We start from the raw sequence: 19578 nt of genomic DNA, 5'->3' as shown, positions 1-19578 counted from the left end.
TTCAGGCAGAGCAGATGGCAAATTTCCTTCAAAATTTCTAAGGGTTGGAGCTTCTGTAATCCTCCTACCTAAAGCAAAAATTGGATTTATGGTTCTGACACAGATCAGAAGAAGAAGGAAAAACAATACAAAACACAAATGGTTGAAAATGTCTGTGTTAAATGAAGCAGAAAGCACGAAGAATCAGCTTGTTAAACTGACAAAGTGATCCCCTGCAAAGTAAACAATACTTGGTTGTAAAGACAAGCTGCAATTTACAGCTGATAAGTAATATTTACTTATACCTAGACCTTTGCCTGCTAATAGCCATTGTAATTCACTTGGAAGTATTTTATTTCTCTGAACATGAAAGCATTGGAAAAACTTTTGAAATGCTTGTACTTGGCAGCTAATGCCTAGATTTGAGGTAATATATTTAAGGATATACTGCTAAGGAAGTTTTGAAATCTATCTCAGCAGCAACTGACTTTTCTGAAGTCGTATGCCTTATCAGTGTCTGAAGGGTGCCAGAATTGGATATCCTGGAGTCTTAGAAAGAGCGCAATTGAGGAAAATCACTCAGTTAATATAATGAATTGCCTCTGAATGGTCTAAATCTTAATTATCACTCAAAACATGGCTGCTGTATGAAGCAAACTTCAAGTTTTATAGGCCAAATAAACTCACAGAGTAAAATGAGCGCAAATAAAATGCCTGTCTAGAAAAAACTGAAACCATCACTTCTCAAATTTTTGGAATTTCCTGGAGACTCAGTCTTAAAAGTGATTTTTAAGCTACTACGATGCATCTGGGAAATGTTACCACCTCTTTTTATGTTCTCTGCCTATAAAACAGGGTAATGCTACCTCTAGGTTCCCTGCCTAGACTGAAACCTCTTAGAAGTTTTCTGTTCTTAGGATGTGAGTGTGGAGAACTCACTGCCCTGGGATATTGTCATGATTTCAGCTTGTAGACATGATTGTAGCAGAAGTAGTAACTACTACTGAGGAAGAGTGAATTAGCCGGGCTGTTCTGAGAAGTTAATGATTTCAACCATTTTCAAAATTCTCTGGAATTACATTTGTAAGAGTATGCTTCATTCATGAGAAATACGTGAAGCAAGAAAGAGTGAAACCCTAAATGTAGAATACATTGCCAACAAGTTTTTTGAAAAAATATTTTCTAAATCCATGGTTGTCACCAAATTCTTTTTCCAGCTTTAACACAGCTCCGTATTTGTGCTTTCCACAAAGGGACAGTGTGTAAGGACAAAAGCCCTCATTCAGTGCCCAGTGAAGTTGATAGAATGGCTCTCAGGAAAATCTCTGGAATGAAATTGTGGTACTGCCATTTTTAAAAATGAATGTAATTATTTCTACAATATTTTAATGTATTCAAAATGTCTACAGGGTTTCTATGTATTTAAAATGTATGTATTTCTACAAAACTAACCAGTGATTTCTGTATCCTACACAGACAATTTCTTGCAAGTTTGGCTGTAGCCGTGCAGAGGATGCATATGGTGTTGAAGCACAAGGTAAGTCTAAACATAGTCCTGTGTCTAACTCACAGTCTGATAAATTCCAATTTACGATTACAGCCTTGCTTTGTGATCTGGATTTCTTTGGAAAAAATAGGGATATTTTGTGTTTTTTGATTCATTGGAAAGCTATCATTCTCTTCTTTTTTCTTATAACAGATAAAATGAAGTTAACTTTGCTTTACAGTAGAACATTTTTCCCCTCCCTTTCATGGACTTGGGACTTTTTGAATCCATTCTCAACTACTTAAGATGATGCTTTGTAGAGCATTCATCCTTGACCTGACTGTTACATTGAAATCATTGCCAAAATCTCCTGTGACTTACATGGTAATAATTAGGCTAATACAGTGGTATTGAAGCAGGCTCCGTGCAAATCCTCTCTTCAGAGGTTTCCCATGCTTTCTCTACTCATCAGACCTTCACTAGGTACCTATAACTAAAAGTGCATTTACCCAAGTGCAGAGTTGTAGCCACATTTGCTCAGTTTGAGCTTGGCCCGTTCAAGGTTTTTTATCAAACTACTTTTAAAATGTCATGTGATTCATTCACCAACAGTTTAAATATATTATTTTATGAGTTTTTGTTGGCTTCACAGCTATCAGGTGCATGAGGTAATAGATCCAGAATTTGCCATGAAAGGAGTTTTCTTACTATTGTGTTTGTTTCCTCCTCAGAATATTTGAACAATCCTGGAGCACCATTTGCATCTACCATTGGAAGCCACAATGTCACACTAGGTTGGAAGCCAGCTAACATCTCTGAGGTGAAATATATTATCCAGTGGAAGTTCAATCAGCTCCCTGGGGACTGGAGATACACTGAGGTAAAGAAGGACAATTCCTTTTACTTTGCAAGGGAAAAGGTTCTTCGAATTTATAATCCATTCCTGCTTCACTGGGGGGAAAAAATAAGGTAATTTATTAGAGTGTAATCATGTCAAAAAACACGTGAGGAAAGAAAGTAACAGCCAGATTTTGCAACAGAAGTGGCTGTAATTTAGTGGTGAATTAAGTGGCTCCTTTATTGTTTTCTAGCAGTTTGCTAAGACTGGTAAAACATATTAGGATTCTTAATGTACTTGTAGGGCAAAGGTTACGTTTATTGTCTGCTCTTTGCTTTATTTTAGAAAATAATTTAATAATATATTAGGCACGTAAAGGAGGTTTGTGAATATCATGGATAGCATAGAGAAGCTGAGAACTGAAAAATTATTCCTTTTCCTCCAACATAAGAACTAGGGACCTTAGTGGAAAATTCAAAACAAGCACACAAAGGTATTTCATTGCAGAATATTTAGTTAAGATGTTCAGCTGCTTCCTGACACGTGTGGATGTTAAATTACTAAATTTAAATTAATAAATATTAAAATTATTTAAATTACAAAATAGGGTTCAAAAAGTGACTGGACAATTTAATGGAAGAAAAAATTGAGTTCTACTAAATATAAACATTGCAATTTTTTCATGTTGATCCATACTTATAAAATGTCAAGACTGTGATTATTCTAGAGAAATATAATTGCATGCTATTTTTATTTTTATTCCCCCTCTCACCTCCCCCGGGTATTCTACCTTAGAGATATTTTTTTTTTTTTGGTTCTTGTAAAAGACACAATACTTGGCTAGGTAGACCTTTGTTCTGACTCAGTGCAGTCATTCTTCGATCATGCTCTTTTGTGTCAACTGCATGCTTGTTACCTTGTCATCATCTCTATTGGACCAATTTATGGAGCATGGTGAGTTGGTACAAAAAAGCATGAAGACCATTTGCTAACCAGGAAGTTCTTTTGAATTAATCATTGGTGAAATAATGTGGAACAATGACTTCAGACTGTAAATATTTTAGGGTATCTAGGAGCCATTGGATCAACCTTTAGTGTATATATATATATATATATATATATATATATACATCAAAAGTTTAAAATATATTGCCCATGTTGTTGTTGTCATTGTTATTGTTATTATTATTATTAACCTTATTCTTCAAATTTACTATTGTATCCATCCTTCCACACATCCACTCACTGCTTAGATTTAGTAAAAATTTAGATTTTCTGAAGAAAATAGGTGGTAAAAAGTTCTGAAAGGAAGAAAAATCAAATTCTGTGATACAAATAGCCCCCAGAATTTGTTCTTATTTAAACTTAGGATACTGCACTCCAGTATCTTGAAATATGTATGCTGCTGTATCAGATCTCTTTTGATCAGATAACACGCTACGTAATAACTCCAGGTGGAGGAAGAAAGAAAATGGATGTGTTTATACATTGATCTAGGTAGTATCTGAAACTTCATATACAGTCAAAGACCTTCAAGCCTTCACAGAGTATGTGTTTCGAGTAGTTTGGATCATAACATCTCAGCTGCAGCTCCATTCTCCGCCAAGTCCCAGTTACCGGACCCATGCTTTCGGAGGTAATATATTGCACTATTAATCACTTCTTTCAGGACCGTATCAGACACATTTAGGTTTCCTTGTTGTTTCTTGCTTCCTTCACGGAAAAAAAAAAAAAAGCTGCTTAATCTAAAGAACTACATTTGTTGTCTGCTAAGTAGCTGCAGAAGACTGAGCTAAAATGCTATAGGCTATTTTTATTTGAACTACAAGATTTAGGACTGTTTGTGGCTTCTGATTTTAAAAATGTAAACAGAAAAGTACATGGTCAAATTGTTAGGGCACATTGAATACTTTTGTGCATAATTACACACAATAACTTTTTGAATGAAATACAAATGCTTTCCTGGACCTTTAAGAAAAAAAAAGACGGTTGCTGTTTTTTTTTTTTTTTTTCTTTTACAACATGTCAGTTAATTTGCTCATATTTAAAAAATCTATATATCTACAACAGAAAGATGGAACCTCCCTGTACCTTGTTATTGTGAGACAAATTACATTAACAATATTCCTTAGTTAAGACATCAGTGATATGAAAAGGTAAACAAAATTATAGTATTTGAATATAATTTCCTGGTCTGTTATTGTCTTACAGACAGCATATGATGTCATGGTCATGTTAGCAACATTTCATGGAACTGACATTAAAAAATATTTTACTTTGCACTGATACTGTTTCCTTTCTCTTGGTGGTATATGCAGTTTCATATTGAGAACTATATATACCCTTGAGTAAGGCATTAGAGGAGGTGTCATAGCTTTTTAGTTTGCATCTCATGGCATAGTGTACATAATTTCATAGAAAAAAATAGATATTTTTCATGATTTTAAGTTACTTTGTTTTCCAGCTTCACTGAGCTTAGTGTTGAAACATTACTGCTGCAAGATCTAACTTTAAAAGTCTTGCTCATGTTCCTAAATGACATACTTTTTTTCCCCCCCCCCCCCCACCTTGCATCTCCTGTTTAGGAAAACAAAGAAAATTAACAAACCCTCAAGACTGAAGGTAGAAGGAAAAACCCTCCAGGGTTTCTACATTATAGATTGTGACAAATCCATCTGACCAGAGAATACAATATAGGGAAAAGTCTATGGAAGCTGAGACTTGGCTCTCAGCAGATTCCCAAGTACACTGTGGTGGGGATCACAGATATGTGAGAAATTAAATGTTCTCCAACCTTGTAAGGCTTGGTTTGCTTCCTTTTTTCTTTTTACAACAAGGTCACTGTATAGATACCAAATAAACTTCAGTGAAAATGTGATGTGGACGCGGCACTGAAAAGGCATAATTTAGAAGATTCACAGGGCAGACTGTTCTTGTTCTGTTCCCTGTTACGTGGAGCAAACAGATATGAGAATGAAGAGCTGAAAGGTTATACACTCAAAATGGGAAATTAGTTGTCTTCTGCAAAATACAAGGAGGCTAGCTTTTCTTCACGATCCTTTAGAAACTGTTCTGGTCCTAATGTATAACTTTTCAACACCTTATATAATATTTATTAATTATTTTATAATAATAAATATTATCAGGAACAATATTACCAGGTCTAAAAACTAAAACAGTACTTGAAAAAATGAAAAACTATTCATGTCTTAAATGCCACAACACTGTCAATTATTTCTGTCTTTTGCAGCTCCTACTACAGCTCCTATCATTAAAGATATTCAGAGTTCAAGTCCAAACACTGTTGAAGTTAGTTGGTCTCCACCACTTTTTCCCAATGGATTGATTATTGGATATAACTTGCTCCTGACCAGTGAGAATCATAAACTGTTGAGAGCATCAAGAGGGCATAGCTTTCAGTTCTACTCTACTTTCCCAAACAGCACTTACAGGTATGAAAAGAAAAGATAACCAACAAGGCCAAGACTGCTGTACTACTTCTTGCCCAGATATAAGAGGGTATGCCTGAATACCACTTCTGCACAATTGTGCTGCTTACTTATGTTCTTCCCAAAAGCAGAGGTACCTTCCTTGAGATAATGAAGTTATTCTGGTTGGGTAGGCTGCTTATATTTATATGGAATCCAGGCGGGGAGGAAGGAAAAACAATCTGATATAGGGCCAATAAGCTGCATTTTCTTATCTTTATATATATATAAAGCTTATATAGCAAGTTTTCAGTGTATTCAGGGAGTGACAGAACAGTCCTCTCTATTTAAACATTAGAAAAATTTCCTTCATTTTTATTAAACACCAGGGTCTGCATTCTACTTCACTGGTAAATACAGATCTTTTGAAATGAAATTGAGTTGTTCTTCTGAGTCTAAAATCCCATTTGAAATTTTCACTTAGAGGATATTGCTGTTGCTTCACCTTTCACAGCTAGAGAAATCAGATTCTGGTTGATTATATTTTTATTACAAATTTCCAAGAACATTTTATTTAAATGTATGTTTTCCAAAAGGAAAACACTTCTGTAGCACCTGCCCTTCTTTATAAAATGCTTCTTAATCAATCTCTCAAAAGAAACCCTCAAACCCAAACCTGTCTCTTTGATTTACCATAGGTTCAGCATTGTAGCGGTTAATGAGGCTGGTGCTGGACCCCCTGCAGAAGCCAACATCACAACACCAGAATCCAAAGGTACAGGAGCAGCAGAGTCCTTATCACTGTCTGTATCTGGGGACAAAATCACATTCATTGGGTTGTCATGTACCCTGAAGAAGAGAACAATATTTAAACTGCAAACAGAGCACAAGTTTTACACTGAGGGACTGATAGTACATCAGAGACAGTCCTGTTCTTTGGCTTTAGCATTATTGGGCTACACAGCACAATAATAATCTGAGATGTTGGTAGGCCCAAACAAATTCATCTTGAGTTGTTCTACAGGTGAAAAACATGCCAGTGGTCCAAGGCAGTGACTGAGAAGACATGCTTTCATTTTCTACAAGATTTTGATAAGCAAACATATATTTTTAATAACATTGAATATATCATATTAAAGTCTCTTGTCAAAATGTCCTCAGTAATCTCATGCAAAATATGTGGAAATGTATCTTTTGTTGGTTTTATTTTTTTTTATTGCTGTTTTTATTTTTACTGTATTCACTTATAATAAAAATGATGCACTATAAGTATCACTTGAAAAATTACAGAAATATTGATTAGTTGCCAGAGAAAGGTTTATGTTGACATAAACCACAAATGAGAATGAATTCACTGTTATGAAAATGTATCTTTAGAAAAGAAAACATAAGACTCTTCCATTCCTGAAGAAATCCCTGTTGTCAAATACTTGGAAGCTCTTAACCAAGCTCTAGCAAACCCTTTAGTCTGCCTCTAAATCTAAAAATCAGTAGTCCTTTTCTACCGGTTGAAGAAATTTGTCCGTTAGCTTCAGTTAAGCTTTTTTAAAGCTATGCCTTAAATTTTTATGTAATAGCTCAAGTTAGTTAACAGAGTGGTATGTCCTCATCTGGAGGCTCCACAGAGGTGGAGAACTTGCTGCCTATACCCTAGAGCTTGCTGACTCTGAGCCACAAACATTTGTGCCATTTGTAAAATGTCCAGACTAGTACACCTCATTGGGTTCATTAAGTCAAGTCAATTTGCAAGCAATTAATTTAAAGTAGAAAACAAACAGACAACCCTTCCTGCCAGAACAACTTTTGGTGTGGGGAACCTTCCCCCTATCCTCTTCCTAGTTGCCACTTAAAACAGGTGATTCCTGTGAGTTGCACCCACATGCATTTTTTGTGTGTGCTCACATGAACAGGATCTCCCCTTTCTGCATGTATCACATTCAGAAATAGTTTTACTGTATCAGAGACAGAATCTGATCTCTGGGCTAAACTGTAAGAAATGTCACTGGAAAAAAGACGAGGAAGTGACACTAGTCTCTTATACTAGGTACAAAGGTAAATGTACAAAGGAAAACGCTGAGTGCTGCACCTGGATCGGAGTAGTGCTGGACGCACGCGCAGGCTGGGAGAGGAGTGCCTGGGGAGCAGCTCAGCAGAAAGGACTGGGGGTGCTGGTGACAGTGGGCTCAGAGTGAGCCAGCAGCATGCCCTGGCAGCCAGAGGGCAAGCGGCACTGAGGGGTGCATTAAGCACATCACTGCCAGCTGGTCAAAAGAGGTGATACTCCTGTTATATTTAGTGCTGGTGCGGCCTCACCTTGCACATTGTGTGCAGTTCTGGGCTCCACAGTGTAAAAAGGGTGTTGTGGTCCTTGAAAGCATCCAGAGGAAGGCAACAAAGCCGGTAACAGGGTGTGAAGGCATGTACTGTGAGGAGAGGCTGAGGGCACTTGGGTTGTCTGCTCTGGAGAAGAGGAGGCTGAGAGGCAACCTCGTTGCTCTCTGCAACCCCCTGAGCAGGGGGAGCGGAGAGGGAGGTGCCGGCCTCTGCTCCCTGGTCACTGATGACAGGATGTGAGGGAACAGCACAAAGCTGCACCAGGGGAGGGTCAGACTGGGCGTTAGGAAAAATTTCTGTACCATGAGGGTGGTCAAACACTGGAACAGGCTTCCTGGAGAGGTGGTTGATGCCCCGTGCCTGTCAGCGTTCAAGAGGGGTTTGGATAATGCACTCAGTAATGTGCTGTAACTTCTGGTTAGCCCTGAAGTGGTCAGGCTGTTGGACTCAATGATCTCTGAAAGTCCCTTCCAACTGAACTACTCTACTCCATTTTACTAGTGGGACTATTACCGAAATGACTTGTAGTGTCTGCATCATGTGAGATGTGCAGGCAACTCAGACTATTCAGATTATACAGGAATGAATTAAGACAGCATTTGATCACAGTCTTGTGATACCCATATGAAGAAAGGATCACTGATAGCAGGAATTTGTTTAAACTAGAAGAAAAAAAAAAGAAAAAAAAGGAAAGGATTATTTGGAAACTGAAATTACCCAAATTCAGACTTAAAATAATGTATCACTTCTTAAAATGAAGGTAACTACCTTGTAAATCAATTTAGCATGGAATGCATTAAACTTTCAGAAACCTGAGATTCAGAAGCAAGGATAGCTATCTCTTCCAGAGCTATGTATAGCCCAGACAGAAGGTAAAGGCTTCCTGCAGAGATTTCTGTCTAAGATACCTGGGCCCGTATAAGCAGGAAGTCAGTTTATGTGAACAAGCTCTCTTTTTTGACCTTAAAATAGATGTGTATATATATCATCTACTTTGAAGAATATAGTATTAACTCATTATCATTATTTATCAGTGAAAATAAATTTTTCCTTGAAAAAATCACAGGCTAACATGATGATATACACAAAATAAACGTAATAAACGTATTTGCTTTGCACTTTCCAAGCTATGTGGGATAATATTATAGTTTGACTGGGGTTTTCAAAGAGGCCAAGGGGAGTTAAATATCTGGCTTCCACTGGATTTCAGGGTGATGTGGATGTCTTAGTGTGTTCCTTTCCCTGGGAATCCTTATGTCCTCATTTGCCGCAGCTCACTTTCCTTCACTAAGGACTCTCATGTTACAGGAAATAATGGTGTGAAATTCAGGTGGTTCATTCTCACCCTGGACAAGTAGCCAGATGCTGTTGGTGTAATGGTGAATAACTCCATCCACTTGCAACACTCAAAGAGTTTAACTTTTAGTCAGTCGTTGCTACCACAAGAATATGTGTGTATGTATATATGTGTGCGCGTATGCATTTCTGTTAATGATGTGTCTGACTTAACATTATTTTGTGCTGCAGGCATCTGTCTAAATTCTGAATTTCTCCTTTTTTTTTTTTTAATTATTTATTTTTTTTTTAGTTAAGGAAAAAACAAAATGGCTCTTCCTATCCAGGAACCAGTCTTTAAGGAAAAGATACACGGAACATTTCGTCGAAGCAGCCCAGTGCCTTCAAAATGGTATAATACACCACAACATTACAGGTAAAATTTCATTGGGCTCTCTCTCTCTCTCTCAGGTGTAACTTACACCTCTGTGTTCGCAAGGGCAGAATGAACCTCACCTAGTCTGAGAAAGTATTGGCCTCCCTTCGTAATCAGTTGGGAGAAATGGGAAATTTCAGGATGTGGTTTGACCTGTTTGAAATGACAGGCATTAGGATGAGATAAATTTTTCTCCCCAGTGTTACCTCTTCACTGAATCTAGGCAGCTAGTTCAGAGGTGGACTTTTATACAGTAGATATACGAATAGAGGTAAGGTGAAGCCAAAGCAGATGTTTCCCTATGACTGATGACTGCATTTTCTCAGCATGAATATGAGGAAGTAAAGTGGTTCAAGCTAAAGACTTAATACAGTGTCAAAAGATACTGGCTGAAGTGTATGTTAGTGTTGTATGTTAGCAAGTCTGGGGCACATTGCTTCTGAACAAGACATTTAAGTAGCCTAAATCACGAGACTACCATGTTATCTCAAATTACTTGCCACTGTAAGGTCTGTTATCTACACTGGTGCTGTATGTGGTCATTGGAGACAGTGTGGAAATCTGAGTTTATCTTCTACAGTTCACAGAGCCGCAAAGACGCCAGAGAATGAATGTTGCCCCAGACTAAATACTCTTTGATAGTACAGGAGTGGCACAGATAATGTCTAGCTTAAATTAGAGTACATGGTGCTTTGTGAGCAGATACAAACTGCATCTCTTTGCCCTGGAGAGGAGGAATCAGTGTCAGTTGGTTTGCATTTTATATATTCTTTTTCTGTCTGGTTACCTTTGTGAAAGGTAATTGTCTACAATAATATCACTTACATAGGAGATGGGAAAGTTTCATTGTCTGAATGAAGACTAGAAGTGGAGGAGAGAAAAAGTTAACGTTTCTCCTATGAAGTTGGGTTGCAGATTGAAAAGTGCTTCTTTTCAAGGCAATTAGGAAAAAGTAACTGAAAAATTGAGACATATTTCTTATATTATTTGTGTGCACATATTTTTCTATTTTTTAGGAATTTCAGTGAATGTTTATCAGCAAGTTGTCTATTTTTCTGAGGGGAATTCCATCTGGGTGAAAGGAGCTGCAGATATGTCTGACACATCTGACCTAATGCTCTTTTATGCTGGCTGGGGGAATATAACATCAATCTCAGTAGACTGGCTTTTCCAGAGGATATACTTTGTCATGAATGAAAAGGTAGAGCTCTGGGGCTTAATTAATTTCTTATTTTATTTGAACCACTCCTATAATTTAATTTACTTGGGAAATTCTCTTTGATGCTTATCATACACAAAATATAATTGTAGAAATAGAGTTTTAACTTCAATAATATCCACATATTTCACAAAAAAAAAAAAAAAGCAAAGAGGAATATCAAGTCATATTTAAAGCAAACAGGTTATACAGAACTCTGTATCCTTGTCTTATTTTTCCCCTTAAGACAGAAAAGGCTTTGGTTTTAAATGCTTTATTTTTTTTGAGACTGGCTTCATGTCCAGCTCATACCCAATATTAATGACTTTGTTTCTGTTACTGGGTTCTCTATGTACCTTGTTCAGTTCCTACTCTTCCTCAGGAAGATGGTGTGGGGTGTGGTAACTAGTCAGTGATTACAATGCTCTTCATAGATGGCAAAAGAAGTTCAAGAGGGAAAGTGATGACAGCTGAAGTTACTACTGTTTCAACCTGAAGTAAAATTATAGATAGAAACTCTGCACTTGATTCCCTACTGCTGAAACATCACTTATGTTAATGGCCAGATTTTACATGTACCTTTGTGCTCTAATGCACAAAGGACTAGAAAGCTGCCCTAAATGGTTAGTGTTTTGTTGCTGTTGTTGTTGTTTGTTTTTTTATTCGGTTTTGCTAGCTTCTTGCTGCTCTCATAGTGAGAAACTTAGTAGTGAGAAAATAATACAAAAGCAGCTGTAGATGAACACACTGAACAGCTTTCTGAAGCCATTGGAGGTTAGAGAAGTCCCAAGGTATTGCTCCCAGTATCAGCAAAGCACTTTCTTCTCTCTTTGTCCTACTGTACTAGATCATTTTCAAAGCACAGTTTGTCAATACCCCAAAATCAGGCTTCTCCCTCCAGCTCAGAGGCAGGAAGCTAAGCTGAAGACGACTGGCAGACAGCTCTTTCAGGGTAAGCTGTCATGGATCTATTTGTACATGCTACACTGATATACCTGGGTGTCTGACAACACTGGAGCTTAGAAGGACCTAGGCTTGTGAGAGAGGTGTTTTGTTGTTGGGTTCACCTGAAAGAATCCCCAGTCAGCTTGTTTGCTTGTTAGCAAATGCATCACCGGTTTCTCTTCTCTTTCCCCAGATACACGTTTGTCATTTAGAGAACTGCACAGCAGCTGAAGACATCACTCCTCTTTATGTGACATCCCCTAGGAAGGTTGTAGCTGATCCCTATAATGGGTGAGTGTCCTCCTGTGAGTGTTTGGTGTCAAAGGTGCTATAAAGCTCCTCTAATTGTCTCCACTTCAGTAGTCATCTAGTTCCTGTTTCAAACTCTTCCCTTACTAAAACAGAAGTGCAATGGCAACAAATAACAAACGATAAAACTGTTGGAACAAAAGTGACACCTTGCAGAATTGTTTCAGCATTTTCTTCCCTAGGGTGTTATCAGAGGAGATAAAGTATTTCCCATGCAGAAATTTGTTTTATAGACATTTGGTGCATTTACAAATATAAAGCTCTTTGCATTTTAAATGTCAATGCTTAATACCTGAGGTATTATAGAAGAATATTCTCTAGTGATTTGCCAGCCAGATCCCCAGAAGGTAAAAAGTGATGTACTTAATTCTCCTAGGATGTATATTATTAGCACCAAAAGCATTTTTTCATTGTCTGCATAAAGTCAGGCACATCTTTGAGCTGTTAAAATATTTGTGACTCATCTATAGAGTTCTTGCGCTGTAGTTACTTGGGTATATTTTGCTCCATGGCCAGGTATATTTTCTGTCTCCTGGAGGATGGTATATACAGAGCAAACCTTCCACACTTTCCTGACACTGCCTCTGCAGCTTCACTAGTTGTGAAATCCAGTGCTCTGAGAGACTTCGTGATCAACTTCCAGTCGAAGAGACTTATTTTCTTCAACAAAACAGAACAGGCCTTTGTGTCGGGTTTTCTTGATGGTTCAGAATTTCATATGTTGCGATCGCACGTGACACTTGATGACATGGAGAGCTTTGTTTATGAAGATAACATGTTTACTGTCACGGATGGCCGGGCAGTTTTCCAAGAGGAGGTTTCTCTAGACGGAAAGTCTAGCTTCAATGAGTATGTTATGGATTGCAGTTTGGATTGTCCAGAGTACTTTGGCTTTGGCAATTTGCTCTTCTATGGGGTATCAACTCAGCCTTTTCCTTTACCAACTCCTCCTCAGTTTGTCACAGTTCTATTTGGATTGCATCAAGCTGTGATTAGCTGGAGATCACCTGAACACACTATTGGAACCAGTAAGTTCAGATTTTATTTCCTGAAAGACCAGTCCTTTTCTTTCTAGGGGAAATCCTCCCATTTTTTCCTGTCCCTGATGTTGGACTTCAGTGACTTCAGTAGCCAGTTCTGCTGGAAGATGTGGATTTACCTCAGTCTGAAAAATTTAACTCAAGATTTGCCAGTAAAATACCTGAATTGTCGGCATAAATTTAAAAAAAAAAAAAAAAGTTTATATAGGTGAATAGCTCATCTGTCATTTGCAAGGGATTTTAAGCAAGGTTCCATCTTAACCAAGGTATGGAGTGTCAGTAATGTTTGCTGATGATATCACACAGAAAATGCATGTCAGTGACATAGTGGTTTTCAATCTGTGCTATTGTCTATCCTCTGTGCATACGTGTTTGAAGAGTAACACCAGAAAACTACCTGAGGAAAATTTGGGTTCTTCCAACTTCTTTCTTCATGGGGAACTCAGCCACTACTCTTGGTTGGTCACAGAGACGGAGATTATAAATTTTTAATTCATCCCTTTCTTAATTCCCCTGTCACTGGCATTTTTGAAACAAGCTTCCAACTTACAAACTTAGAGTTTTCTCAAAGAATACATATCTTCCACTACAGTCATCTACTGTGCAATAACATAAATGTTTGCATCTCACAGGTCCATCTGCTTGGCAGAACTGGACTTATGATGTGAAAGTGTCATCTCAAAATCCTTCCAAGGAGGAACAGGTTGTCTCAAACATTAGTGACACCAGGTTTATGGTGAAGGATTTGGCCAGCTTCACAGCGTATGAAATGTCTGTCAGAGCTGTGTCTCCTGCTGGTGAAGGGCCGTGGTCGGAGTCATTTAGGGGCATGACATTAGAAGGAGGTGAGAATTTCTTTGTTATCCAGGAGAAATGATGAACGAGTCATGTGTACAGCTTTCCACCTGGTCCAGGCTTTGGATAAAGACTGCAACTAGAGGGGTACAAAAAGGATTAGGTTAGAGACACTAAAGATTACAGGATAACTGAATTTGCATTTAGTTAAAGTAGCAAGATTCTCAAACTACAATGATGGTACTACATAGTATGTATTTATTATTAATGTTTATATATATATTTATAAATATATTATTTTCTAATGCAAATACACCGTCAAACACATTTTTTATACATGGAAAAAACAGGTATACAAAGGGTGCTTTGTACTCTGTAAAGCACTTCCTATGAAGAAATAGTTTGAGCAGTGTTTTAGGTATTCATGGAAGTTTACAGGAGAGTGCACGCTAACTGAAAACTGAAAACTGTTGGGTTTAATGGAGATAATGGGAGAAATGCGCATGTGCACAATGTCTGAGATTAGTAGATCTTTGAAATGCTTTTTGATACCTATTTCACCTGTAATAACCTATGTCTGAGGGAAAAAAAATGTTTCTATTTAATGTACTGGGCTGGCAGTTGAAATCTGGGATATTAATTGACTTTGATAAGCAAGGTCCAAACCTGCAGTAGTGTTTAGATATCTAATAGGGTTCCAAATTGTCTTATTCTGGGTCTAAACCTGCCTGAATCTGTAACTTTCTCAAATTGTGATATTTTCATGCCTGCCTTCTTTGTCCATTATTCCTTAACACAGGCCAATTTTAACTATGTACTTCTGTAATTTCCCAGAAACAGGAACCCCTGCTAAGATAATTAAAATACAAATATAATAAATTAGCTCTTTGTTGGTGTGCACAGCTGCAATTTTCTTTCTTTAGCAGCTGAAGAGGAGGCATATATATTGGCAGTGGGGGCTGAAGGGCTCTGGAGGCAGTGGCTGGACAGCTATGGACCAGGAGAATTCCTTTCTCCCGATATAAGAAATATTTCAGGTAAATACTCCACCAAACTTAGTGTTGCTGCTGCATATTGGCATTTATGAGGTCTTCATAAATTTTATCAACTGAAAGGCAAGAGTTTTCATTGCAGCAGTCTAGACTTGAAGGTGTAGTGAAGCAGCTTCACTGAGCCAAGCCTTTGACTCCATCCTCTTTCTTCTACTTTCTGGATCAAATTAGTCCTTAGTGAAGTGCTACGGATCATAGAGTCATAGAATGGCTTGGGTTGGACCTTACAGATAATCCATTTCCAACCCCCCTGCCATGAGCAGGGATGCCACCCACTAGATCACATTGTCTGGGGCCTCGTCCAACCTGGCCTTGAACACCTCCAGGGATGGGGCATACACAGATTCTCTGGGCAACCTGTGCCAGTGCCTCACCACCCTCTGAATGAAGAATTTCCTCCTAACATCTAATCTAAATATCTTCTCTTTTAGTTTAAAACCATTCCCCTTTGTCCTATAATTATCTGTCCAATTAAAAACTCACTCTCCATCTTTTTTATAAGCACCCTTTAAGAATTGAAAATTTGCAATGACATCTCCCCAGAGCCTTCTCTTCTTCAGGCTGATACTGATGTCATCACAGCTACAGCAGAGCTGAAATCATCTCTCTGAGCCAAAAGGTGGTGCCTCCAGCATCCCAATACAGATGATATACTTTTATAACTGTCAGAGTGATATGCATAAAAATTTGTGATTCCTATACGGAAATATTTATCTTCATGTTAACTGAGACTAAGTGTTCATTTGCATTCTTCTTTAAAAACTAAAATGTCTGGTTCCTTTTTATTTTTAAATATATATATATATTATATATGTTTGTTTGTTTATTGTTTTATTTACATGCTTGTGAAATGCTTAATATCTTTTTTTTTTTTTCTTCAAGACCTCGACTGGTATAATGACACTCTGTATTGGAGTAATTCCATGGGGAAGGTTCAGACATGGTCATTGAACAAGAGAGAGAGTACCGCTGAGAATCCTTATATATCTGACATCAGAAATGCAAGAATGTTGGCCTTCGATTGGTTGGGACAATGCTTGTATTGGGCTGGCAAAGCAAATACGGTAGGGTTGCACTTAAAAATATATGTATATAAATGAAGTCAATAAGAAGACTGTAAAACAGTATTTGGGAAGACAGTCCTTATTACATGCAACCTGAGATGCATTTGGACCTTTGCTATCATAATATATAAAGAGGAGGCTTTTCTTATGTGATTTTCCAGTCTTATACAAATGTTTGGGGTAAAATATTCACTAATATTGACTAGTGCAGGGTACTGAACTGCAGGTGCAAAACAGGCAAATATGTTATCAACAGTTTTGTAGAATTCAACATTGTAAAAATGAGTGAAGATGGCAAAAACGAAGGCTGCCAAGTCCATCTCAGCCATGAGGGAGATGGACTTTATTTTAATCCTTATATATGTAGCACATTAGCATGACTTGTTTACACAAAGATTTTCAAGACTGGCTTCTGTACTGTGATATTTTGCAGATCACTGTAGATAAAAAATAATTACAATTGCACTTTGTACACTCTCATATCAGAAACACTGACATGTGAATTATTTAAAAGGTATCTGACTTCAAAATTGCAGTGCTAATTTATGCAGTGCTGTCAAATTATGCCTTTCATTTCTTGTAAGTGCAAAGTCAGAAGCTTTTTTTAAAAACTGGAGCTAGAAGGCCAGATTTCACACTGCCTTGCACCCTCATTTACTCTCGTGAATAGTGAATAAGAAGTGGGTGAGAAACTCTGTCAGACAGAAGGCTGCTGAAACTTGTAAAGCCAAGGGGTATAGATATTTCAGCTTTTTCTTTTGTTACTTTCTGACAAACATTAACTAATAATTTTTCCTTGTTCTTCTTCCATTTTGAATGAAAAGGTTCAAGTTTTGGAAGCCTAAGGCTTGCATAAACTTGTGATATATGGCTGTGGGAAAGTCACTTGTGTGTACTCAATTGATCATGGCTGACAATTTAAGTGTGGTGCTAAAAGCAATTCTGTTGTCCCTAGATCTACAGAAAATCACTGCTGGGAGGCCATATGGATGTTGTGGTTCATGTTGTGTACCTAGTGAAGGATTTAGTAGTAGATTCAGTAAATGGCTACTTGTATTGGGCTACAATGTATTCAGTGGAGAGTGCAAGACTGAATGGAGAAGAGTACCTTCTGTTACAAGAACAGCTACAGTTTTCTGGTAAACAGGTGACTGTATTATTATTATTATTATTATTATTATTATTATTATTAATTACTTAGCGTGTTTTAGTGGTTAGATCTCTTGGGTATAGTCAGTGTCTATGGTTGTTAAAATCACCATGTTATAACCAGAAAAACAGCATGCTCTTCTAGCAATATTGTTTTGTCCTTTTGAGAGCACGAGGCAGGGTAAGAATTAAATCATGTAATAACTGTACCAAAACTTTGGCTCCTAATTCCGCTGACACTGTGTCAGTGAGGGTGCCAGCTTTGACACTGACAGTTCCCATCCTGCCTGTTCCTGCTTCTTGCATGATAGCAAGAGCAGCAAGTCCTGTGCTCTGGGGATCTTTGAGGTCTCTACCCCCAATTTGCTCCTGCTCTTCCCAGTCTTCTCTTTCTCAGTTGCCCCAGTAAGCTGGAGGCCTGGCCTCAACTTGGCTCCTCTTCCTTTGCTTAGGGAGCTCCAGAAGGCTGAGGAGAGGCTGCCACAGAGGAGAGGAGCTCTTCTGGTAGGAGAGAAGGGGCTTCTTGAAAGAATGAGTAAAGACACTATAAGGTCGGGGGGGGGGGGGGGGGGGGGAAGGCGGAGGAGAGGGGGAAGGATGGGGGTTGTTATTTTACCTTCATTAGGGTGGATAATGGATCCCATGAAGACATAGGCTAGTAGAGTGGAGAAATGCCATGCACCCAGAGCTCAGCAAAGCCTCTGCAAATTATGGAAGCCTGTTACCTCCCTCCCATCCCTACCTGGAGACCTCCTGGTGTGCTCTGAGGTTCTCCCAAACAAGCTGTTTCTCTGCTGACCTCTTCACGTCTTTCTTCTCTATCCACCCTTCTCTGATGTCCTATCAAGACTTTTAAGTTCACTGCTGGCTCCCTATAGATCATCCTTGCTTTTCCCAAACCCATTCTGACACTGCCACCACGTGGGATTTGCCACGCAAGGGACTTGCAAGGTGGGATTCAGTGTTGCCTATGCAGCCAAGGAACTCTGAGACTGAATATTTGGTTCGTGAAAAGATCAGCCAGGGTCACAGCAGTTGCATATATTTGCTTCTTTCCCTCTCTTCCTTCCTTCCAGCTTTTCATGTAGCTGGGAGAAAAGTGATGGATGACCCATTTCCCTGGCAAGAAAACACTTTATTACCATAATGGGGACAGGAAGAGTCTGGGAGTCAGTTTGATTGGGACTGCAGAATCAGTGAAGCACAAAAGGTTTGATGAACCTCTTCCAGGCTCTGTCTTCAGGTCAGGCTGAGGGACTGTCCTCTTGCAGGGCTTTTACTCTGTGGAGTCTCTCTCAAAGAAAAGTTGAATGATCCCCACCTGAAACCACAGCCTGTGTAGGGTTTCACTCTCTGTCCCAAGCCCTGTAGTGAGGCATAGTTTGACTGCCACAGAAGACATGAACTCAGATTTATTATTGCTTCAACATCATTCTTTAAAACATAGTTTTTGATAAAAAAGCCTTTTTAAAAAATTCCACCCATCCTACAACTTGTGCCCCCATTTTACCTGAAAACAGGTTCTCTATTAAAAAGCCTTCCAAAACTTTAGAGATCTATGTCTCTTGGTTAGCTTTGTATCATTGCCCAGAACACTTCAATCTCCCTCTCCAAGAGGAAAAGAGGCTGGTGTTTCCCTGTTTAAAAAGTCAAAACAAAACAAAACAAAAAAACAGAAAAAAAAACACAACAGAAAAACCCACCACCACCACCACCAAAAACAAAGAATACACATGCCAAAAAAAAAAAAACAAACCAAAAACAAAACCAAACAATACAAACAGACAAACAAAACAAAACAGGTCTGATTTAGTCTCTGAAAAGTGATTAACATTTGGAAAGGCCAGCTGATCTCACAGGTCTCTGTTACGTTCACATTGCAAGAGGGTCTGGTGAGGACAGGGAAAGCTGTTTCTGGTGTGGCACCTGCTATACTTGTAAAAGTAAACATAGAAGAACTGAACAGCTTTTGTCACATGTAGAGAACAATGCTGTGCTGCAAAGGGCCATTGTATTTTCCACTACTAGCCTAACACCTCTCCACAGAAGCTGGATAGTATGGACTGTCTTCGTGGGAAAAGGTATGTTGTCCAAGCTCAACAGCACACTTGCACTTATCTCATATCTTCTGTGTGATCCGTTGTGAAGGACTGACAAATTGCAATTTAACCTAAGTGGCAAAAGTCACCTTTCCTACCCTTCTCTTTTGACATATGACCTGTTTCTCTAAATCACCTCATTCTAACCTCA

At 38.4% G+C, this 19578-nt stretch overlaps 1 protein-coding gene across 1 annotated transcript in view; it reads left to right on the top strand.

The window, feature by feature from the left end:
- ROS1 (ROS proto-oncogene 1, receptor tyrosine kinase) overlaps positions 1-19578 on the top strand; it is a 76866-nt gene that overhangs the window by 5278 nt on the left and 52010 nt on the right. The window contains exons 5-17 of the mRNA XM_035538630.1: positions 1456-1516; positions 2197-2345; positions 3801-3939; positions 5554-5755; positions 6430-6506; positions 9654-9776; positions 10793-10977; positions 12113-12210; positions 12745-13256; positions 13901-14113; positions 14990-15100; positions 15998-16179; positions 17135-17326. Coding sequence (XP_035394523.1) covers positions 1456-1516; positions 2197-2345; positions 3801-3939; positions 5554-5755; positions 6430-6506; positions 9654-9776; positions 10793-10977; positions 12113-12210; positions 12745-13256; positions 13901-14113; positions 14990-15100; positions 15998-16179; positions 17135-17326 — 2244 coding nt within the window. The remainder of the gene's footprint in view (positions 1-1455; positions 1517-2196; positions 2346-3800; positions 3940-5553; positions 5756-6429; positions 6507-9653; positions 9777-10792; positions 10978-12112; positions 12211-12744; positions 13257-13900; positions 14114-14989; positions 15101-15997; positions 16180-17134; positions 17327-19578) is intronic.

This window comes from Cygnus atratus, chromosome 3 (assembly GCF_013377495.2).
Source record: "Cygnus atratus isolate AKBS03 ecotype Queensland, Australia chromosome 3, CAtr_DNAZoo_HiC_assembly, whole genome shotgun sequence".
NCBI classification, from domain to species: domain Eukaryota; kingdom Metazoa; phylum Chordata; class Aves; order Anseriformes; family Anatidae; genus Cygnus; species Cygnus atratus.
Note: the sequence above shows the minus strand (reverse complement) of the source record. Positions and strands in the feature narration are given on the sequence as shown.